This window comes from Pelodiscus sinensis, chromosome 15 (assembly GCF_049634645.1).
Source record: "Pelodiscus sinensis isolate JC-2024 chromosome 15, ASM4963464v1, whole genome shotgun sequence".
Lineage (NCBI taxonomy): Eukaryota > Metazoa > Chordata > Testudines > Trionychidae > Pelodiscus > Pelodiscus sinensis.
Genome location: NC_134725.1, coordinates 31,048,736 through 31,072,970, shown reverse-complemented (window position 1 = coordinate 31,072,970; position 24,235 = coordinate 31,048,736). Strand labels below are relative to the sequence as shown.

At 41.9% G+C, this 24,235-nt stretch overlaps 1 protein-coding gene across 4 annotated transcripts in view; it reads left to right on the top strand.

Annotated features, from left to right (window-relative positions):
* The window catches only part of DNAH10 (dynein axonemal heavy chain 10), a 201,463-nt gene that overhangs the window by 55,040 nt on the left and 122,188 nt on the right, over nt 1-24,235 (top strand). For all 4 annotated transcript variants that reach the window (XR_012896005.1, XR_012896006.1, XM_075898516.1 and 1 more), the window contains 20 exons: nt 478-954; nt 1,241-1,399; nt 2,354-2,470; nt 2,550-2,652; nt 3,862-4,040; nt 5,395-5,606; nt 8,142-8,298; nt 9,088-9,321; nt 9,428-9,550; nt 10,088-10,321; nt 12,211-12,434; nt 13,497-13,766; nt 13,858-14,041; nt 16,564-16,698; nt 17,488-17,640; nt 18,045-18,233; nt 18,339-18,485; nt 20,682-20,873; nt 21,051-21,169; nt 23,339-23,497. Coding sequence is in view for 2 of the 4 variants with exons in the window: in XM_075898516.1 (XP_075754631.1) it covers nt 478-954; nt 1,241-1,399; nt 2,354-2,470; nt 2,550-2,652; nt 3,862-4,040; nt 5,395-5,606; nt 8,142-8,298; nt 9,088-9,321; nt 9,428-9,550; nt 10,088-10,321; nt 12,211-12,434; nt 13,497-13,766; nt 13,858-14,041; nt 16,564-16,698; nt 17,488-17,640; nt 18,045-18,233; nt 18,339-18,485; nt 20,682-20,873; nt 21,051-21,169; nt 23,339-23,497 (3,767 nt within the window). In the remaining 2 variants the exon portion in view is untranslated. The remainder of the gene's footprint in view (nt 1-477; nt 955-1,240; nt 1,400-2,353; nt 2,471-2,549; nt 2,653-3,861; nt 4,041-5,394; nt 5,607-8,141; nt 8,299-9,087; nt 9,322-9,427; nt 9,551-10,087; nt 10,322-12,210; nt 12,435-13,496; nt 13,767-13,857; nt 14,042-16,563; nt 16,699-17,487; nt 17,641-18,044; nt 18,234-18,338; nt 18,486-20,681; nt 20,874-21,050; nt 21,170-23,338; nt 23,498-24,235) is intronic.

Sequence of the window (24,235 nt, the reverse complement as noted above, 5' to 3'; positions counted from 1 at the left end):
AGAAAATTCAGTGCAATAACTTGCCAGTGTAGACAAATGCAATGTTGTAGGAGCTATCCTGCTCTGCACTGATGAACAGACAATACATTAACTCCCTAAAATTTAAATGCAGGTTAGTTCTTCCTTCCACTATCCCACTCCAAAACTCTACCATCTTGCTGAGCCTTACTGACCTGGACTGGCCATTCTGCCTTAGGACATTTTCAGGAGGCAGACTTAAAAACAAACCAACAAATCAAATAACAATGCCTGGAGAATGCATTTGCACTTACTCTGAACTTAATTTTGATCTCAGATACATTGGCTTCCTGTTTTGTAATGCCCATTAGCTAACTTTAAAAGTCCAACATACCTGCATACTTCAGATCAGAACTGAGCCATGAGTAATTTAGGATAGCAATCTTCTACTTACTGGCAAATCACTGTGGCTAATTTCCCTCACCCCAATTAATACTTTTTTTTATATTGAAACACCAGCATTTTGTACGTTGGATGCATGGCACCTGTATTGACTGCCCCCCTCAGCATGCTGAAGAAGATGAACTCGTCACTTTGAGTTTTTTTAATGACATCTCTCAGAACCCGTTAATAATTGAACAGGCTGTTCTCATCACTCAAAACATACACAAGCTTCTGAATTCTCTCTCCAAGTACTTGAATCGTTGGAAGAGATATCGCCCTCTTTGGAAATTAGATAAAGCCATTGTTATGGAGAAGTTTGCTGCAAGGAAACCAGCCTGTGTCACCTTTGATGAAAAGTTGCAGTTCTATATTAAGATAGCTCAGGAAGTGACTCAACAACCCTTGATGAAAGATGAACAGTGCATTAGGCTTAATGTGGGCCCTTTAGCCTATACAGTACAGGAAAATGCAAAAGGTTGGGTGAATTCTCTTGGAAAACTTCTCAATGAATCTGCAAAAGAGGAACTCTTCAATCTTCAAGAAGAAATTGAGGTAGATTTTTTTTTTTTTTGGTCCTAATAGTAGTAAGTTTTTTCTAACCAGCCCTCAATAGTGCTGCATAGTTGTATGATCTAAACCTCCTGTTTTTTGAGGGGGAAAAAAATCTCAGTAGACATTAGTTCATCTTTATCAACAGTTAATTAACTACTAACTAAAATATATGCAGATTATTTAACTATTTTATGTGGACTTACTTTATAGAATTGTACTTAATTGTCTATGCTTTTGCCTGATTATTTTCTTAATACTGTTACTGAAAGTTGATTTTCTTTTTTAGAGATTATCACAGAATCTTAGGAAAACTCCCGATTCTTTGGAAGATCTCAAATTTGTCCTTGCTACAATTGCAGAGATAAAAGATATGTCTTTACAGGTAGAATTAAAATATTTAGACATTCAGGAGAGATACCGTACCCTTGCAGTATACAACATTCCGGTAAGTGAATTTATGTCTAATCTCTTAGATATTTCATACTTATGCATCAGACTCAACCATATTTCATCTAAACAGATTAAGTTTAATTAAACTTTTTTGAATTAACAGAATCAAAAAGTAATACTTTCACATTGTTAATCCCGGACTGAAATTTACAAGATTGCTCTACATTTGTTTATCTCCGTTTGAGGTTATTTAAATAATGTTTTTATCTATTTCATAATTGAGGACCTGATCATGTAACCCTTACTTTCAAAGTGAGTAATTCCTATTTGTGGTGTATTTCCACAGAAGTCAGTGGTACCATTGATTGGGGGAAATCCAAGCCATTCACATAGCGCTTGAGGGTGTGGGCTTTATGCAGAATGGAGGCTCGATTCAAATCTTATTGAAATCAATATATAGATATTGTATACATAAATAGTGCATAATTTATCCACCACAATCCATGAAAAACGTGTTTGTCTAAAAGACTTTCCTTCTCTTCAGTATTGAAGCTCTTAGATATTTTTTATAGGCTTTGGATCAGGCCCTGAGTGCAGTGCAGTTTGGGAGGTGAAATTCACTACTCTGATTCAAGGTTAATGAGCAGGCATTGACTTTGAACTTCTCTCTCATACCTTCTTTGCTTTTCCCAAAGCTGCAGGTCTCTGTGGTAGTTGTATTGATGTTGAAACCACAAGATCTGTCAAAATGCCCCTTTCATAACCCTGTCCTGGTGCACTTGCATCATACCCTTATACCTTAGTCTGTGTGATTCTGGTGAGAAGTTCCTTGCCCTGGTGTGTATGTATTACCTTATTCAAGCATACCCACTGTACTTCTATGGAAGGCTTTCATGATCTGGAAGGTTTTGTGCTGCCTTTGCATGTGGGTCAATTTCATCCTTTTTCAGGATTCTTCACATGAGTACCAATTGCAGGATGTTTGTATTCATATGTATGTTCTCTTTAGACAACTGAAGAAGAGAGAGGAATGGTTGATAATATTAAGAAAAAGTGGGAGACCCTCTTATTTGATGCATCAGAAGTTGATCACAGCCTGGGAAGCATAAAAAAGACATTCACGGAGGTAATATTTTTACCTTACATGTTTAAAATACATTTAGAAAAAAAAGGAAAAATCCTAATTCAAACAATATTTCCATTAGATTACGAGGGAGCAGATTGGAGACTACAGTAGCCAGATAGCAGATTTTTTCCACAGATTTACTACTGAAGGGCCTGGTGCCGTTGGAGAGAATCTTGACAAAGGTAAAAAAACGGATGTTTCTGTTGCTACATCTTAAAGTAGTCTAAAGACTGATACACTTGAAAATAGAAATGTATGGACTTTCAGAATGTTTTTCCCTCTCAAAATACAGGCTGTATGTCATTTGAAGAAATATAATTTGTGTAGATATATGCAAAATTATACTATTTATCCATCATTGTAGTAAATTCAAGGCCTAAAGCATAAGCTGCAGCCCTGGATGAGGACTGAAGACTGGCCAGCAACAGTCAAGACTTTGCTAATATAAAGCAAGGTTAAGCTGCGAGCAAGAGGCAGGGCCTGCTCGCAGAACTTGTCAGAAATAGGGCTGATAGTGCAGAAACACTAATTGGTACTAAGCACAGGTTATACGCACATTCTAGAGGGATGCTAACAACACCTTGTTAAGAAGCATCTTGGTATCAACACGTATCCTACAGATAACATAGCCATACCAACTTAGGTTCAGGATGGGTTCTAAAATGACAACATGACAGATAGAGAGGTTTTGATCAACTTACAATGTACAAGGCAATGGGTGGTATCTAGGTAACATCAGAGGATGGCAACCTAACATATCAGAACTGATATATCACCTGTTTATACCTATGTATAAAAGGTACCCTAAAAGGGTTGTTTTTGTCTGGCCTAAGGGGCAACAAAGAATCCCTCCATTGGCTGAGCTGGTCCATTGTCAGGTAGTACATATGAGCAGGATTGACAGACTATAGAATCTACTCGCCTGTGGCAAGTAGATTTCAGCCACACGCCTGTTTACCGGGGGCGTGTGCATGCGCAATGCAGCTCTTGCACATGCGCAGTGCGGGGCTGGCGAGCGGCTTTTGCCACCGTTTATCAAGCCCTGCATATGAGTAATGGTTTGGTAAAGTTTTCTGACAACTATTACTGTACTTCATTTGATAATAAACTTGGCTTGGGTATTTTTATCCCTTATTTGATTTTGTGGTCTTTGGGCGCTCTCTTGGAGTGTGCTGTACAGGCTACCTGTGCAGAGCCAGCATAGCATATAGGGAAAGTGCGTGCACACGCGCACGCACACACACACACGCATACACCGCACACACACATACACAGCTGAATAGTTGTCATCACTGAACAGAGGAAAATATCTGTCAGGCCACTATACCATTGACTTCTGACCACAATCGTAACCTCTGAAAAGTATTTATTTACTTTCCTTCTATTTATAGGTTTGGAGCTCTTAGATGTTTTTGACAAAGAACTGGAAACACATGAGAAGAATCGTCAGGAATTGGCTAATGCTGAGAAACTTTTTGACCTTCCAATCACAATGTACCCTGACTTACTAAAAATGCAGAAGGATATGAAGGGTCTAAAGCAGATCTATGAAATTTATAAATTACAAAGAGTAAGTGTTCTATAAAATATGTATAATATAAAGCTTCCCTTTTATTGACTTTTACTGTAGTCAAATCTCTTCCTATCCATTTGTCTTTAATAAGTTGTGATTGTTTTATCCTTCTGACTACCAGTATATAGAACACTAAAAGCCTGAACAGTATTTGAGTTATTTTTACTGATCTGGGACATATAATATTTTAGTTAGAGACAGATTCTAATGTCTTTATTCATTCTGGTTGGTGTGTTACTCCCCAAGCAGGGTCATTGACTTCAGTAGGACTGCTCTTGTGGTTAGGTACAGTGCTCGTTGTGAGTGGCTGTATCTCAGACTGACTTTAATTGGTCTTTGAAAGAGGTTTGTTTGTTTGTAAGGATTTTGTAATAATTAAAATCTTAAAATTAAAAGCCAGACTATATTTCTGCAGAGTGGGTTTTTATTACTAGAGCCCTGCAAATCAGGGGATATCTGCTTTTTATCCGCTTCTGTGGATATGGATGCAGATATCTGCAGCTATGGATGCAGATATCTGCAGTTATGGCTGCAGATGTGATTACACATTTTGTCTGTCTAGAATCTTGCAGTTTTGTAGATATCTGCTTTATATATGTGGGTATCCACATCTATGGGCATGGATATGTTTATCCACAGCTCATTTTCGAGGATACAGATGTGGATATGGCTACAAATTTTTATCTATACTGGGCTCTGCATAGGCATCTGGTAGCTTAGGCAGTGTAAAACTTCGCCTTCCAAAACTGCCAGGCATGGCCACCCCCACATTCTGCCCCCAGAACACCTGCTGTGGGCATTCTGGGGGCAGAGTGTTGCTGCCCCCAGTGCCTGCCCTCCAGCGTGATCCTGCTGGATAGGCTGGAACCGTGGGGCCCTGATGCTCCATGGAGGTGGGGGAGCCACACCATGTGCATATACCCTTTTGTCTCTCTTCCCTTCCCCGATGCTCCAGGGAGACTGGGGCATGCTCAGTGTGCTGCCTCACCTCTCTTCCCTTCCCCAGTGCTCTGGGGAGGCTGGGAGGTGCTTGGCATGCTGCCCCCCATTCCCGCTGTGGGGTGGGGCCTCAGCAGAGGGGGTGGGGCTTTAGGTGGGACTAGGGGCCTGCCTCCCCCAACCCCAGCTGCACCAACCATTCATGTTCTACTTACTACTGCTTACCCTGTTAGTCTTTGGGCTATAATCTTATTGAGGCAGGGAACTGCTTTGTATGCTGTTTGCAATATGTTGTTCACATTTGGGCCCAAATGCTGACTTGGCCGCTGAATACCATTGCAGTAAAAATAATAAATATTTTGTCACGTTCCTTTCATAGTAATTTAAAAATAAATAGTATAAATGTTTCTAGGCTGCTAAAGAGGAATGGTCACAGACTCTCTGGATAAATCTCAATGTGCAGTTTCTCCAAGAGGGTATTGAAGGATTTCTTAAAAGTCTCCGAAAGCTGCCTAGGCAAGTGCGCAGTGTGCCAGTGGCTTATCACCTGGAAGCAAAGATGAAGGCATTCAAGGACTCCATTCCTTTGCTGCTTGATTTGAAAAATGAAGCATTGAGAGAAAGGTTTGATCCAGTTTGTTTAAGGAATTTTGTATGTGTGTGATGACATTCATTTTTGTTCGTTAAAATTGTTAATTTTGGATGTTGAAATCATGTGAACGTTTTGAATATTATGGACCATAGTAATTAATATTCAGTTACACTGCTTGCATAAAATGATGCAATATGTGTAAATATTGTGTGTGTTTTATGTAAAATATGAACTCTCATTTAAATATGAAATAGAATTTTAAGTATAATTCTAGACTATATTGAGCACAGAACTTTTACTATACATTGGTTGACAGTCATTTTCACATTTATTGTGTCATAGTTCCTGACAAAATGAACAAAACCAAAATCCTAGATACTCAGGATCTCAGACAAGCCACTAAATTCATGTATGAAAAATGTGGCCATGTGGTTATCTCACTTGCATTGGCAGCTAGGTAACTGATCAAGCAAATGTGATGGTTCCACCTAATGAGTTATCTATACGGTGCATTCAAATGAGCATGTTCAAATGAACATGTTATTATAGGTATTATAGCTACTTACCTATAGTGTCTCATGTTAGTAGTTGTGATCTGGAATGCTAGAAGTACTACTGTAATCTGACAACCTCTGATTGTACTTAGTTCAGTGCTGGCAAGGCTACTTGCTGATTCCTTATGTTTGATCTCAAGCAGAGAGAGCTGAGACCTGATCAAATAAATGCTTCTCCTTCCTATCACCAGCTTCCCTAACATGCAAACCACCCAACATGATCCCCCTTTCCCTACTACTCCTTGACAGCTCAAAGCTATCATAGAATACTGGGACTGGAAGGGACCTCGAGAGGTCATCAAGTCCAGTCCCTGCCCTCATGGCAGGACCAAATACTGTCTAGACCATCCCTGATAGACATTTATCTAACCTACTCTTAAATAGCTCCACAGATGGAGATTCCACAACCTCCCTGGGCCATTTATTCCAGTGTTTGAGTACCTTGACAGTTAGGAACTTTTTCCTAATGTCCAACCTAAACCTCCCTTGCTGCAGTTTAAGCCCATTGCTTCTTGTCCTATCCCCAGAGGCCAAGATGAACAAGTTTTCTCCCTCCTCCTTATGACACCCTTTTAGATAACCTGAAAACTGCTATCATGTCCCCCCTCAATCTTCTCTTTTCTAAACTAAACAAACCTAATTCCTTCAGCCTTCCCTCATAGGTCATGTTCTCTAGACCTTTAATCATTCTCATTGTTCTTCTCTGGACCCTCTCCAATTTTTCCACATCTTTCTTGAAATGTGGTACCCAGAACTGAACACAATACTCCAATTGAGGCCTAACCAGTGCAGAGTACAGCGGAAGAATGACTTCTCTTGTCTTGCTCACAATATACCTGTTAATGCATCCCAGAATCATGTTTGCTTTTTTTGCAACAGCATCACACTGCTGACTCATATTCATCTTGTGGTCCACTGTAACCCCTAGATTCCTTTCTGCCGTACTCCTTCCCAGACAGTCGCTTCCCATTTTATATGTATGAAACTGATTATTCCTTCCTAAGTGGAGCACTTTGCATTTGTCTTTATTAAACTTTATCCTATTTACCTCAGACCATTTCTCCAATTTTTCCTGGTCATTTTGATTTATGACCCTATCATCCAGATTAGTCGCAACCCCTCCCATCTTGGTATCATCTGAAAACTTAATAAGCGTACTTTCTAGACCAGCGTCTAAATCGTTGATGAAGATATTGAACTGAGCCAGTCCCAAAACAGACCCCTGAGGAACCCCACTTGTTATGCCTTTCCAGCAGGATTGTGAACCATTAATAACTACTCTCTGAGTACGGTTATCCAGCCAGTTATGCCCCCACTTTATAGTAGCCCCATCTAAGTTGTATTTACCTAGTTTATTGATAAGAATATCATGTGAGGCCGTATCAAACGCCTTACTAAAGTCTAGGTATACCACACACCCCGCTTCTCCCTTATCCACAAGACTCATTATCCTATTAAAGAAAGCTATCAGATTGGGTTGACATGATTTGTTCTTTACAAATCCATGCTGGCTGTTTCCTATCACCTTGCCACTTTCCAAGTGTTTACAGACGATTTCCTTAATTACTTGCTCCATTATCTTCCCTGGCACAGAAGTTAAACTAACTGGTCTGTAGTTTCCTGGGTTGTTCCTATTTCCCTTTTTATAAATGGGCACTATATTTGCCCTTTTCCAGTACTCTGGAATCTCTCGTGTCTCCCATGATTTTCCAAAGATGATAGCTAGAGGCTCAGATAACCTCAAGGAGCTGATAGAGGAGGTATCTCTTTCATTTGCATCACACAGAACTGCCAAAACTACACTCCCACAAAGTGATGGGAAGTGAAGAATGAGCTTTTGATCTAACCCCCAACTTGGTGTTTGGCTTGGATGGGAAGATGGAGTGTCTAGGAAATGAATGCTCCCGTCAATTTTCCTTCATTTGATAGTATTGTTCCTTGCCTTTTAAGTTGATCCCTATTGATAATATCTGACCGTGTTTATAACATGTTGATTTACTGAAACTCTTTCAGGCATTGGAAAGATCTTATGGAGAGAACTGGCACTAGTTTTGAAATGACAACAGCAACTTTCACTTTGGAGAATATGTTTGCTATGGAGTTGCACAAACACTCAGATGTTATCAATGAGATAGTGGGATCTGCTGTTAAAGAACTTAGCATTGAGAAGGTGATGTTTTAAAAAATATCTAGCTTGTTTTGAAGACTCTTTTGACAACAGAAGTTTTTCTTTTCTTCATTGTTTTTGATCTTTCAATTTTATATTATTGAATGGTATTTAGTACAGTTATAAATGGTTTACCATTTGGGGGTCAAATAAGATTGCTGGCCATTTGTGTGATTCTTGTTTGGATTAGATGGGTTTTAAAATGTGAGTTTACTTTGAAAAGTGATTATAAAAGTGTCAAAGAGGTGTTCCATATTTATTGTCTATCAATGAGCTTAATTGGCACAAAAATCAGTTTACAAATAAAAATATTTTCTTTCTTAACGGTCAGCCCTGCACATTTGAACTGGATCTGATAATCAAGCTGGATTTTTTCCATTTTCTGCGTCATTGCCAGTAATATAGGTTTTGCAGGTCAGATTAGTCCTTCAGTGATACTAGTATAACTGCATAATTTTCACTAGAACAGAACTGGAGGTAACTAAGTAGATATCTTTGTTGATGATGCAATAGATGGTACCAAATCCATGTCTCTGAGCTGTGTTGGCACTATGGTGATAAAAAGCAGAAAAAAACTTATTTCTCTCATTGAGATTTGCAGATAAAATGTATAATGCACATGAAGAACAGATCTGATAGATACATTGTCCCTGTTTCAAGTAGATCTGTCCTTTAGAGCTAGAAAATTTGTGTGAAAGCCTTCTTAAATTAGTGATTTTCATTTTGATGTTAGAATGACTGTATTTTAGTTTTACAGGACTGAAACAGCCTTCTTTTCATGTTCACATGCAGGGTGTTAAGGATATAGTGGAAACTTGGGAGAACATGAAATTTACAGTCCAAAGATATTTCAAAGGCACTCAAGAGAGAGGCTTTATTTTGGGATCTGTTGATGAAATTACTCAGATTCTTGATGACAATGCTGTCAATCTTCAGAGTATCTCAGGCAGTCGATTTGTAGGTCCTTTTCTGTCAACTGTTCACCACTGGGAAAAAACTCTGTCTTTGATTGGTGAAGTTATTGAGGTAGGGAAGAAATTGAATGATTAATTTGTCCCTAGCTTTTGTTGTAATGATCAAGAATTTCTATAGCATGTGCTTCTTTGATAATAACACTTAACTCTTTTTCTAGGTCTGGATGGTGGTGCAGAGGAAATGGATGTACCTTGAGAGCATTTTTATTGGTGGGGATATAAGATCACAGCTTCCAGAGGAAGCAAAAAAATTTGACAATATAGACAGGATATTTAAAAAGGCAAGTAACTGACCTGTTTTGTAATAGTTTGTGATTGAGAGAATTATGTGATATATTTTACTTTTAGCTCTTTATTTAACTGGAAGTCTTCATTTATAGATGTCAGTGCTCTAACATTTTTATTCTGGTAAAGCCTAACCACTTCTCTCTAGTGATGCTCCCAGCTGTTCAAACTGATTATAAAAATGTCAATATGACAATGAGCTTACTTTACACAAAAATCAGCTTACCAAGTAAAAATATTTTCTTTCCTAATTGTCAGTTGTACACATTTATGCTGGGATGTAATAGTCCATCTGGATTCTTTCCATTTCTTGCATAAATGCCAGTAATAAAGGTTCTGCAACTGCAAATGCTTCACAGCTTATCTGTCTGAGGCATCATGCATACCTTACTACTGAGGAAATAGTAAATAATAATAAAAAGCCTGACAATTTATCCTATATTATTCCAGGATTGTTTCACACAGGAATTCTTACTCAAATTTGCTCCTCAGTTACTCCTTAGTAGTTCCTAAATGTTTTTTTATGTCCACAGATAATGGGTGACACTGTAAAAGACCCAGTGATAAAAAAATGCTGTGAAGCCCCAAATCGACTCAGTGACCTCCAGCAGATAAGTGATGGTCTAGAGAAATGTCAGAAAAGCTTGAATGATTATCTGGATTCAAAGCGGAATGCTTTCCCCCGATTTTTCTTTATATCAGATGATGAGTTGCTTAGCATTCTTGGTAGTAGTGACCCTCTCTGTGTTCAGGAACACATGATAAAGGTAAAACATCCTGTTCATGAGAGTGCCTGAGATGCATTGTGATGTTTAGGTGGAAGATTCTATACCGGGGTGGGCAATATTTTTTTTGCAAGGCAGGCCACTTCACAAATTTTGATAGGCAGTAGCAGGCCAGTAGGCAGAAGGGGTGGGGTCTCAGGTGGAAAGGGACATTTCCCTCTAGGCGCTCCTAGCAGGCCAGTTGGAACCTGAGCATGGGGGAGTACATGAAGTTATTTGCTGTTGAAAACAGCTGGTGACTCCCTATAGGCATTGAGTACCTCCGGCAGAGGGGTTGGGAAGCGCCAATGGCTTTGAAGAGCAAATTAATTCACATACTCCCATGCCACCAGGTCTCCATTGGTCTGGGGGTAACGGAGCAGCAGGGAGGGATCAAATGGCATGGTGGGCCAGATCTGGCATGTGGGCTGGATCTTGTCCACTCCTGTTCTATACTATATATATTATTAAGAGTGTACTAGTGTTTCTTTTAAACTAAACATGCTGTAATAGTAACGTAGGAAACATAGGAATTGCCAGACGGAACTAGTCTAATGATCAATGCAGTACAGAATCCTGTGAGTGCCAATGCCTGCTTCAGAACAAAGTTCAAGATTCCTCATAGTGAACAACTTTGGAATACCCATAAGAACATAAGAACATCCGTACTGGGTCAGACCAAAGGTCCTTCTAGCCCAGTATCCTGTCTGCCGACTGTGCCCCAGAGAGGGTGGACTGAAGACAATGATCAAGCAATTTGTCTCCTGCCATCCCTCTCCAGCCTCTGACAAACAGAGGCCAAGGACACCATTTTATCCCCTGGCTCATAGCCTTTTATGGCCCTAACCCCCAGGAAATTATCTAGCTTCTCTTTAAACTCTGTTATAGTCGTCCTAGCCTTCACAGCCTCCTCTGGCAAGGAGTTCCACAGGGTGACTACACGCTGTGTGAAGAAGAACTTTCTTTTATTAGTTTTAAACCTGCTACCCATTAATTTCATTTGGTGTCCTCTAGTTCTTCTATTTAGGGAACTAATAAATAACTTTTCTTTATCGGCCCTCTTCACACCACTCATGATTTATATACCTCTATCATATCCCCCCTCAGTCTCCTCTTTTCTAAACTGAAAAGTCCCACTCGCTTTAACCTCTCCTCATATGGGACCCGTTCCAAACCCCTAATCATTTTAGTTGCCATCTCTGTAATTCTTGGCAAATTATTTTTATTTTGTAAAAATCTTGGGTTAAATTCTATGCTTATTTATACTCTGTGCAATTAGATTCATGGGATATAAGTCAGTTCAAACTCTGGCTATCAGTATTAATGATATTCTATATTTGATTGTTTAGAGCCTGATTCTGAACTCTAAGGCTACGTATAGGCTGCATCCCTCTGCTGACAGAGGGATGCAAATCAAGCACTTCAGAAGTGCAAATGAGCCTGGGATTTAAATATCCCAGGCTTAATTTGCATACTCACGTTCAGTCGCTGTTCTGACCATGCACCCTTTCGAAAGTGAAAAGTATAGTGTAGCCGCAGCTCTGCCCACAGCGGAGAGCTTTTTCAGCAGATCTTGTACTCCTCAAAAAATGAAGGAGTGCAGCATCTGCCGAAAAAGCTCCCTACTGTCGGCAGAGCTGCGGCTACACTTTACTTTCATTTTCGAAAGGGCGCGTGGTCGGCACAGCGCCAAAACATGAGTATGAACATGAAGCCTGGGATATTTATATCCCGGGCTTATTTGCACTTCCGAAGTGCTTGATTTGCATCCTTCTGTCGGCAGAGGGATGCAGTTTAGACACAGCCTCATAGCCTCATAGTTAAGTGAGGTCCCTAGATATTAGGAGCCTAGTGAAAATGGTACAGTATGTTCCTCTGCTGGCATGTTTCAGATGTATGATAATATAGCATCCCTGAGATTTGAAGAGGGTGATAGTGGTGAAAAAATAGCAACAGCCATGATTTCAGCTGAAAGAGAAGTGATGGAGTTCCGGCGGGCCATTGCAGCAGAAGGCCGAGTTGAGAACTGGATGACATCTGTTTTGGTTGAAATGAGAAGGACAAACAGACTCATTACTAAAGAAGCCATTTTTCGATACTGTGAAGATAGAAGCAGGTAACATAATCAAAGTGATAAAGATTACAATTGAAGTATAGTTTAAGTCTATATAAACCATAAAGAAAGTGTATAGACTTCTTTTTTAATTAAATATTGTTCCCTTCACTTATGCTGTATAATAAGTGTCCTTTAACATTGATTGTCACCTACTTTGGATGCACAGAGTTCTCAGTGCCCAGCATCTGAACAACTTTAACTCTGCCCTGGTAGTTCTGTGTATCCTTAAAAAGGTTTTTAAAATCTTGTTCTGTGTGTTTCAAGTGAATAACTGGAACTGTAATTTACAGCCTTGGTTATGTATTTGGGATTATTCTGTAGGCCAAGTTTTCTGACACTTCCAGTTGCTTTTCAATATAAAACATAATAATATTATGAACTTCCTTAGGAATCTGTTCACCAACTAGATACATGTCCTTTTAAACTAGTCCATTTGTAAATGAAATTATTTTTCTCAGGAGAAAAAGACTGGATAAGTATCTGGACGTGCTCATGCACTTTAATGATAGGCACTATAGACATGCATAGATATATGCCTTCAAACTATAGTCAGAAAAATGAATAGATAAGATGGATGATAATATACTGTTGAATTTTTAAAGTATTTCTAATTCTGTGTTTATCTGAAGTTTCATGTCATACAAACTTTGTACAGATAGGAATAAAGTGTTAAGATTAAAGCTATGTGCTGAATGAGTATGGTTTATTTAGATTTACTGCTAGGAGAGAGTTATGGTTGCCTAGGTGCTACGCTGTGAACATTTTTCTGTTTGAACAGCTGTGTGCATAACTGTCAGTTAAGTTTTTTTCAGCACTGTATATGTAACCAGAGCTTGTGATTTCCTTAGCTTTTAACGGTGTTAGGGTTGGTGATGTGTTTCTTTTCTTGCTATGAATTGCACTTAGTAACCTTTAACTACTAATTAATTTTGTTGTGGAGTATTTGATACTTTTACAGTATACTCTCTTATGTCTAAAAAGAGGGATTAATGTCACAGTTATTCCAGAAATTCAGAGTAGAATTATTCCTTCATATATATTATATCCATATTTTCCATATAGAGTTGACTGGATGTTGATGTTTGAAGGCATGATGGTGCTGGCTGCTAATCAGGTCTGGTGGACTTGGGAGGTGGAGGACGTTTTTCATAAAGTGAAGAAAGGAGAAAAGCAGGCAATGAAACTTTATGCCAAGAGAATGCATGAGCAGATTGATGCCTTGGTTACCCGAATCACAAAACCATTGAATAGAAATGACAGAAAAAAATATAATACTGTTCTCATCATAGATGTCCATGCCAGAGATATTGTTGATACATTTGTAAGAGACAGGTAATCCACCAACCCACTGAGATAATTTCAGGAAGTTTGTATTCTGTACTCACAATCTTTTGCTTCATCTGAAAAACTTTCTTTTCTATAGTATCATGGAAGCTCGAGAGTTTGAATGGGAAAGTCAGCTGCGTTTTTACTGGGATCGAGAGCCGGATGACCTGAATGTGCGACAGTGCACTGGCACCTTTTCCTATGGTTATGAATATATGGGCTTGAATGGAAGATTAGTTATTACTCCCCTTACAGATCGTATCTATCTAACGCTCACACAGGTATATGCTAAAAGGCTTTTTTCATTTATTATTTTGATGAACTGTATTTCCCCTTTCTGTTTCCCGAATTGATCATGTTTAGATAATTATATATTTAAACTCAATTAAAATCTTATGTGATTGGAAATTTTTAATTACTGTGCAAAAGACTAAATCTGCTTCAAGGCTGGTTGTTTCAACGATACCTTAATCATCTTGTTAATAGCTTAGTTAGAATAGATTTTTAAATTCCCACATGAACATAAACCAACGATTGCATTAGAGGCTTTGTAGTGGATACATAATGATTCTGTCACTGAAAATGGTATAAACAGGTTGGGGCAGGAACTGTCTTTTTTCTGTGTTTGTACAGCACCTAGCACAATGGGTCCTAGTCTATCATTAGGTCTTTGAGGGCATGTCTACACTATGGAGAAGATTAGCACTCCAGAGATTGATCTTCTAGCATTCAGTTTAGCAAGGCTAGTGTAGAGCCCCAAATTGAACACTGATGGCAGCCCCCTCCTGTGTCCTGTACTCCTCATTCTGCCAGGAGTAAGGGAAGCTGACAGGAGCATGTGCTCCCATTTGCTACCCACAGTATAGATGCTGCTGCGGCTCAGTTTAAGGTAATCCGAATCTAGCTATGCATTTTATATAGCTGGATAGCGTACGTTAAGCCCACCTTACCTGGTTCAGTATAGACCAGGCCTGAGTCACTACTGCAATACAAATAAGAAATAATGATAAGTCATAAAGAGTACAAGGTTTGTGCTGAGCATTGAGTCAGGAGATCTGGGGTTCTAGTCCCCGATCAGCCACTGACTTATTCTGTGGCACTAGGTATATCACTTAAGCTTGTTGTGCCTTGGCTTTCTGTTATGTAAAATGGGGATAATGCCCATCTTTTAGATTCTAGGTTAAAAGGAATTGCAAACATACAAAGGCACTGTGATTATTATTTGTTTTAAAATCATGGCTGAAAGGTGATCATTTTTAAAGGGTTTATTACAGTGACAGTTGAACCCATTCTTAAGATTTCCAGTTCCTCTGCTGCGGGTTGCCAAAGCTCCTGTCTCAGTTTTGATCTTCTGTTCTGCGTGATCCTCTGCTGATTTTCCTCTGCTTATGTATCAGTCTTTGCTGGAGAGGCTGTTGGGGTGCGTGTAGTGGAAGAGCCAGTGAATCAACAGCCACTACAAGCCTGGGGACAAGGCGTGTGTGGGGCCTGATTCTGTGCCTCTGGAAGGGGTGGAGGCACGGGTGGAAGGGGTGGGACCAAGGGCAGTCAACTCTTAGCACCACCGGGAGTGTCATGAATCATGGGTAGTGTGAATGGTTCGCATGAGTGGATTAACAGTGAGCTGAAGAGAGGCCATACTAGGGTCCGAGTCGGTGCCCTGATGGATTATGGACTTGTTTATCACTCTGAGAAAAAAAGACTGTGTGTGCTGAGGAAGAAAAACTGCATAAAAGGAGGCAAATAAGAGGAGTCGTTGAGTGAGAAACTCAACCGAAGACCTTCCGATGCTTATTGCACGTGGCTAAGCAAGAAGAATTGGGTGTTGTAAGCAGGATGTTCCAAGATCAGTCGTAAGCACACCCACAGGTGGTGCAATCAACGTACGTCATCTCACCCAAACTGCCCCTCGCTGAGGGGATATATACCCCACCAATTTGCTGCATGAGTGGGAGTCCATCAATTCAGCATATTGGGGTGATGTTCATGTCAGACTTCTGCCTAAGTCAACCAACCAACATTACCTGGGGTTTGACCAGCACCAGGGTGAGTGGTGTGTGTGAATGTGCTTGTGTGAGTGTTTATCAAAATTGGGTTAAGAATTAGACTAGCTACTCAGATTGAACATTGCTTTTGAACTGCTTCTGAATTGCTTACAATAATGTTTGTTAAAGGCATATTTTGTCTGCTGTGAATTCATTGTTCCCAGCCTGGTGCATGGGACTGTTGTCAGTTTGATCACCTGTGCAACAGCGCCCCCTTGTGACAGTAGTGCAGTGTTGGCTCCCTTTCCAGCCCTTAAAGCTGAACAGCGTGCCCAACATGGTGCTGTGGTGGCAATTCAAAGGGGACCCATGTTCTGGTCCAGGCTCTGGCTGGAAGTTCTGGGCCCTTTTGAAATACCAGGACCTGGGGCAATTCCCCCTTTGCCTCCTCTCCCCACATTGGTGCGCGTAGTAAGAGCTGACTGGGAGGAACCAGAGCTGGAAAGGCTAGGGGAGAGACACTCTGGCAGCTGTGGGAGATGAAGGGAGAGCACGAAGGGAGAGCGCAAAAGGAGATGAAGCAGAAATAAATAATTACATTCATGAGTATGATACAATTTCTGATAGATCGGCTCCTCTTAACTAGTTTATTTGCTAAACACCCCAAGTGTGTGTTTGTGTGTGTGCGTGTAGCTCTTTTTTATTGATCAACATGATGACATTTTTGACAATCTTTGATGGAAGCCTTTGAGCTGAATTGCAGTGAGTTACCTTCCCCAAATCCATCCTTGCTTGCTTTTTGTATTTTCTTTCCAAAGGCTCTATCTATGTTTTTGGGAGGAGCACCTGCAGGGCCAGCAGGTACAGGGAAAACAGAGACAACCAAGGATCTGGCCAAAGCCCTGGGCTTGCTGTGTGTTGTAACAAACTGCGGTGAAGGCATGGATTTCAAGGTAAGAGTTAGAAGGCTGTATTCTCTGGTAACAGGATACTATTGTACCATTATGTATAAAGGCCAGTTTAGATGACTTGCCTTTAATTTTTGAAGAAGACCTCTTCTAATTACAAACAAAGCTCATGCAATTGAAAACGAAATACAGTTTAAAATGTTGTTCCTTGTTTAAATTGCTGAGGTGGCTGGAACTAAGGAGTCTGGGTATGCTTTATAACAATGACAATCAGTGACTAGATAAGATTCTAAGATCATTGTGGATTGACGGCATAGAATTAATAAGCCTAAATGGAAGACAGACACAAGTAGGCTATGTCTACAGTGCAGGTTCCTTGCGCAAGAACTGTTTTGCGCAAGAGTTCTTGCACGAAAGGTCTTGCGCAAGTGCGCGTTCCCACTGCCATGTCCTTTTGAGTAAGAGCATCCATGGCAGTGTGGAAGCTCTCTTGTTCAAGAAAGCTTTGATGGCCATTTTAGCCATAGGGGTTTCTTGCACAAGAAATCCCTGTTGCCCGTACACACTGCCTTCTTGAGCAAGAGAGCTTATTCCTTGTGGGGAGAGGAATAACTCTTGCGCAAGAAGCCCTCTCTTCTGATGCTTTTCTGTAAATTTACTTGCGCAAGAACACGTGTGCAGTGTAGACGCTCTTCAAGTTTTTGCACAAGAATGGCGCACAAGGAGAATGCAATATAGACGTAGGCATAGGGTTTGTTAAGTCCTTTACTATATGCCGAAATGTGCTTCCGCTGAATATTTTTTGTTTTTCGGGTGTTTCCATTTTGTTTTCAGGCAGTTGGTAAAATATTTTCCGGTCTTGCCCAATGCGGGGCATGGGGATGCTTTGACGAATTTAATCGCATAGATGCTTCAGTACTTTCAGTCATCTCTTCTCAGATCCAGACAATTCGAAATGCTCTAATGAATCAATTGAAAACATTTCAGGTAAACACACACACACAATTGAGAAAGTAGTCAAGTTTTGTATTTAAGGCATGGGATTCTGGGAAGCTGTCATAAGATGCAGTTTAATTAACCTAAACATTTAACTCTTGAGTCTTATGAATTAGGTACTTAAGTGACTGCCTTACCATGAACTTAAGTGGCCTCAATTTCAGAAATGATGAGCACTCCCTTTAACCACTCCCTTCCTCTATTTCCCCATTTGCAAAATGGGAATAATAACTCACATACCTACCTGACAAAGGGGCTGTGTGGTTTAATATATTATTTATTGTAAAGTTTTGACATCCTCAGGTAGAAGGTACATTAGGCAAGGACAAAGTATTTTTGCCATTTTTTCTTTTTAATTCAGAGTCAGGATAGTCTGACATTTGTTTTCATTTTAGTTTGAAGGGCAAGAAATTTCTCTAGATCCACGAATGGGCATTTTTATCACCATGAATCCTGGGTATGCGGGCCGTACTGAACTCCCTGAGTCTGTAAAAGCTTTATTCAGGCCTGTGGTTGTGATTGTGCCAGATCTCCAGCAAATCTGTGAAATCATGCTCTTTTCTGAAGGTTTTCTTTTGGCAAAGGTAGGGAAAGTTTACTCCAAAGTAAAGTAAAATTAAAATGTGTATGTGCATGGAGTGTGGATTGGGACTTCTTTTTTATAATACTGTTTATTCACTCTCAAATAGGCCCTTGCTAAAAAGATGACAGTGTTATACAAATTGGCAAGAGAGCAACTTTCAAAACAGCATCATTATGATTTTGGACTGCGTGCTCTCAAGTCAGTGCTAGTGATGGCTGGAGAACTGAAGAGAGGATCACCAGATCTTCACGAGGTAGACATACTGTGTTCAGCTGAGGAACTGCCCTGATATGGTTGGTGTAAATTCTCATAGGATCTTTGAAATTATCATTTTCTGAGGATCTGACCCACTGTATGCAGCAGTTTGTTGATGCTTGGTTGTAGTGAGTGCCGTTTTCATATCTGCTACAGCAGTGGTCCCCAACCTTTCAAGGTTGCCGGGCGCCAGGGGGCGGGGCCGTTCGCCCGCCGGGCGCCAGGGGGCGGGGCCGTTCGCCTGCTGGGCGCCAGGGGGCAGGGACACTTGCGCCCCAGGGGCGGCCCCCCCCATAGCCGCATGCCCGGGGGCGGCCCCCCCCCATAGCCGCATGCCCGGAGCGGCGCTCCCCCCGCCTAGCGCCGTGCACCCGGGGCCGGCGCTCCCCCCGCCTAGCGCCGCGCGCCCGGGGCCGGCGCTCCCCCCGCCATGCGCCCGGTGCCAGGCCAGCCACGGTGCTACAGAAATAGGAATGCTTTTCTGTCTGAAGAGTTTGTCTTCCCTTTTTATGACTTACTTATTGAGCAGCATCATGCTCCTCACAACCTTCAGGTACCACCACTGTTCCCTCCATGGGTGGAATATATTTTTAATTTGCACCAACACGTGTGAATGTGCACCATAAGTAGTAACAAAAAATCTAGCTTAGGCGTTCTGCTAATCAGCCAAGTGATATCTGAATCTCTCCTGAGTGGCCACACTAGCACATAGCTTACAAGGAACACTGGATATCATCTCTTTATATGCAGTATTTACAGAAAAGGTGAGTCAATATTGGTAGGCCACTTATCAATAAAATGCAGATAAAAGGAGAGATACCTCTATAACAGGGGTGGCCAACCAGTTAGACACAAAGAGCCAAAAGAGCTGTGGATAGTAGTGCAAAGAACCACACATCCCTCCCCCAGGGCCAGGCACCCCCAGCCCCCCTACTACTCCAACGTCCTCCCTCTCCCCCAGAGCTAGGTGCCCCCAGGCCCCTCTCATTCTAACCCAATGCCTGGGTCTCACCGGAGCTGCCACCGCCACAGCCACGCCCTTTTCCTTCCAGGAACTGGGGCATGTGCACAAAGTGGGCATGCCCACTTGTAACCCCATAACCCTGAGAGCCACATTTCTGTGAGCAAAGAGCCACATGTGGCTCAAGAGCAATAGGTTGGCCTCCCCTGCTTTATAAATACAGATATTGTAATCCTTAGTTTGTATATAGTTTATACATATGTTTGAAGGTCTTAGGGGCTTCATGTGCATCCTGTAAGCTACATGCAGCTTATAGGGGTTCTACATGTGGCTGAGACATTTTGTTTTCTATTACCCACATATGTGGTTACCAGATTCCACTTGTTTCCATCAGCGTAGTTTTTCCTTAAACTGGTATTACTAAAGTGGCATGCAAGTAAAACAAGGGCAAGTTAAGTGAGGTGCATGCTGAAGTAATTTCTGTGAGAGCCATGCACTCCCCCTTCATCCAGTCAAAGAGCTGTTACGGTTCAATCAATACACCTCACAAATTCTAGGTACACAAGTGCAGTTAGCAAAACTCCTCTAATCCAAGAGACCATCTTGTTATGACAATCTTGCAGCCCACTGAAATGATAAAAGGCCTTTGATGCAGCCTGCTTGCTAGCCTAAGTGGCCCTGCATAGTCATATGGCTAGATCATTAAAGGTATTTAGGCATCTAACTCCCATTAGTCACCTAAATACTTTGGAGGATCTGGGCCTTAATTTTTATATCTAGGATGCAAAGGCTAGATGAATGTTCAGAGTTACATTTTCCAATTTAACATCAAAATGATGTTCAACAGATACACTTATATGCTAGTTGTATAATCAAAACCTATGTTTGCACATGCAGATCTGCTAACTGTACCAAGCCCTCCAGTATATTTGTGGGCTAAATGTGGGTTTTGTAGAGTTTTATACAGCAAGTATGTATGTTAACAGTGGGCTTTTGTGAATTAATTTGAGCAGCAACCAATAATTTGGAACATTTCAATATCCATGTTGAAATTTGGTTCATATAATGAAAAATGGAATTTAAAATCTCAGTTGAAACTGATCAGCTTCACCATGATGGAAAGCTAACATTGCTAAAATAATTGTATAGCAGTATTATACACATTTTATACTATTTATACTTTTGAAAATTAATTGAATATTTGGGCTCTCTATTCTGTTGTGCTTTGAATAGGATGTGGTATTGATGAGAGCACTCCGCGATATGAATCTTCCTAAGTTTGTGTTTGAAGATGTACCTCTCTTCCTTGGCTTGATCTCTGACCTGTTCCCTGGCCTGGATTGCCCCCGAGTCCGCTACCCCAACTTCAATGATGCAGTAGAACAAGTGCTGGAAGAAGCTGGCTATGTCGTTTTACCAATCCAGGTAGAAGAAATGTTGATTTGTTTAATATTGTTGTAAACAGTGGGTAAGATCCTCATATGGCATATCTTGAAGTGACTCCCTTGAGGTCAGGCAAGCTATACTGATATACACTAACTGAAGATCTGGCCCATATGAGCTTTTTATACACCATTACCTAAGTTATTGTGTATTTTTCAGGTGGATAAAGTAGTTCAGATGTATGAGACAATGTTAACTCGTCATACTACTATGGTGGTTGGACCTACTGGAGGTGGCAAGTCTGTTGTCATTAATACTTTGTGCCAGGCTCAAACCAGGTGAGCACTGAAGATAGATGTAAGGGAATCAGAATTTGAAAAGGAGTAGCCATTAGGACAAATATACTCTAGCATAGGGCTACTCAACATGCAGCCCGTGGCCTGTTGTATGCGGCCCGTGGCTCCTTGAGCCACTTCCTGGGCTGCCTGCCTGCCTCGTTGCTGTGGGCTCCAATGGCAGCACCTCCCGGCAAGCCAACTGCATGGTGCCACATTGAGCCAGGTCGTGTGTGCAGGAGTTGCTGGCTGGCAGGGGGGAAGCAAGAGGTGGAGGTAGAGCACGCTTGCTGCATCAGCCACAGCAGCAGTGCCTCCCCGTGAGCTGAGCTGTGTGGTGCTGCACTAAGCCAGGCCACATTGTTGCATGCTCAGGAGCTGCTGGATGGTGGAGGGGGGGGGAAGGAGTCGGCAAGAGGCGGCAGCAGAGCATGCCTGCCACATTGGCCACAGCAGCAGCGCCTCTCCATGAGTGGAACTGCGTGGCACTGCACTGAGCCAGGTCATGTTGGAGCGTGCGCAGGAGCTGCCGGGGGACAGCAAGGGAGCCGGGGAACGAGGCACGTGGCAAAGCAGTGGCAGAGCTGGGCAGCGAGAGAAGTGGCGAGGTGACGGCAGAGCCACGCAGTGAGGCCAGAGTGAGAGAGGTCTGTATTGGGGTTTGGGTAGGGTTACCATACGTCCAGTTTTTCCTGGACATGTCCTTGTTTTTACATGTTAAATCACCATCCGGATGGATTTTTTAAAAGGCAAAAAGTGTTCTGGATTTTTTGCCCTGCAAAGGGGATTGGGGAGAGGGCAGCGGCATGTGCCTTCAATGGAATGTTCAGAGCAATGCTCCTGGACCATTCATAGCTGCTCTGCACACGGGCCCCAGCGCCTGGAGGGAAAAGCGTGTGGTTCTGGTGAGACCCAGGGCATAACCCTCCACCACACTAGATTTATGTCCCCAGCTCTGCAGGAGGCAAAGGGTATTGGGTTAGAGCAAGGGAGCTGAGGTTTCCTGACTCTGAGGGAGAGGTGAGGCACTGGGTTAGAGCAGGAGGTTGGGAGGTACCTGGTTGTAGGGGAGGGGAAGGGCATTGGAGCAGGGGGTTGGGGAGTACCTGGCTCTAGGGGAGGGAAAGGGCATTGGGTTGGAGTGGGAGGGCTGGAGAGTGCCTGGCTTTTGAGGAGGGGTGAGTGCATTGGGTTAGAACAGGGAGCTGGGCTTCTGGCTTCTTTCCTTTCCTGTAGGTGGGCAGTGGGTCTGTTGGTTAGATTTGGGGGTTCCAGTCTCTGCTCTGTGAGGACTATGGGAGCTGGAGCTTGGTGGGGCGGGAAGAAGAAAGGAAGGGATTCTGCGAAGCGGGATTCCTGGTTTCTTTTTCTAGCCATGCCACTTTTTCTCTCGGTGCCTTTAACTTCACATTGATTGTACTTATATTTCAGTAAATATTGTATTGGCAGTTGTTTGATTTGTTAAAATTGTGAAGCCAAACCAAAAAAGTAATCAATATAATTGTCTTCTGTTGATATAGCAGCGAGGAGTCCTGTGGCACCTTATAGACTAACTGAAGTGTAGGAGCATAAGCTTTCATGGGCAAAGACCCACTTTATCAGATGCATCTGACGAAGTGGGTCTTTGCCCACGAAAGCTTATGCTCCTACACTTCAGTTAGTCTATAAGGTGCCACAGGACTCCTCGCCGCTTTTGCAGATTCAGACTAATACAGCTACCCCTCTGATTCTGTTGATATGTGTTTTAATAGTTAAATTCCTGGACTGTCATTGCTCATTAAAAGTGCTGTCATATAGGTGGAAATTGGGTAAATATTGCATTTTAATAATATCAACAGAACTGACTTAAATGGGGCCTGCATGCTGTGTAGTCTTGTCTTAATCTTTGTATTCATGCCTGTCAGTGTGAAATAAGCTATTTGCATATAGTTGCATAAATATTTGCATATACATTTTTGCATGTATGTGCAACCACACTTAAGTTGTGGCCCTCGGCATGTGCTGTGGGTATCGTGGCCCCTGGGGCTTCCAGAATCAAGTAGCCCTGCTCTAGCAGTTCTGTACGCTAATGCTGTGATCTTCCCTAAAACTTTACCCTACTTTAGGGTTTGCTTAGTGTAAAGTTTGACTTGGTCTTGGTAATATTGATCATTCTGTTCCCTCTCTGTTTAGGCTAGGATTATTGACAAAGATTTATATGCTGAACCCCAAAGCCATGAGTGTGATTGAGCTGTATGGCATTCTTGACCCTGTCACACGAGATTGGACAGATGGAGTTCTCTCTAATATCTTCAGAGAAATTAATAAACCTACTGACAAGAAAGAGCGAAGGTAACCACCTAAGAATTAGAATTGTTATAGTAACTTTTAGATATTCTGAATTTTGCAAAGTCACTTTATTTTATATTTAATACGTATTAGACTAACAGTCATAAGGAAAAAAGAAGGGAATATATTTTAAGGTTAGGAACTAGCAATATTGTTTTTTCAATCTAATTCAGTAGAGCAGTGTTTCCCAAATGGTGCTCCGCAGAACCCCAGGGTTCCTTGATGTGAAAGTAAGGGTTCCGTGAGAACCTGATCCCTCCCCTTCCCCCAAAGAGACAGAGAGGACCTGGTGCGCAAAGACACTGGCTCCTTCTCTGATTCCCTGCTGGGCTTTCAGCCACCTCCCCTCCCCCGCTGCAGCTCTGCCTTTCCAAAGGGGCCAAGTAGCAGCAGCAGCAGCTGCTGGTTTCACTTCTGCTGATGAGTGCAAGAATCTTTTCCCCTTTCCCCCCACTGCTACTCTGCCTTTCCAAAGGGACCTAGTAGCAGCAGCAGTTGCCGGTCCCCCTTCTGTTAATCAGCACAGGAGTCCTCTTTCCCCCTCCCCCGCTGCTGCTCTGCCTTTTCAAAGCTGCTGCTACTAGGGCTCTATGAAAAGGCAGAGTGGCAGCGGGGAAGGGGGAAAGAGGACTCCTGTGCTGATTAACAGAAGTGGGATCAGCGGCTGCTACTGCTACTAGGTCCCTTTGAAAATGCAGAGTGAGGTGCGAGGTGCTGTCAATCAGTGGTGTGATCACAAGA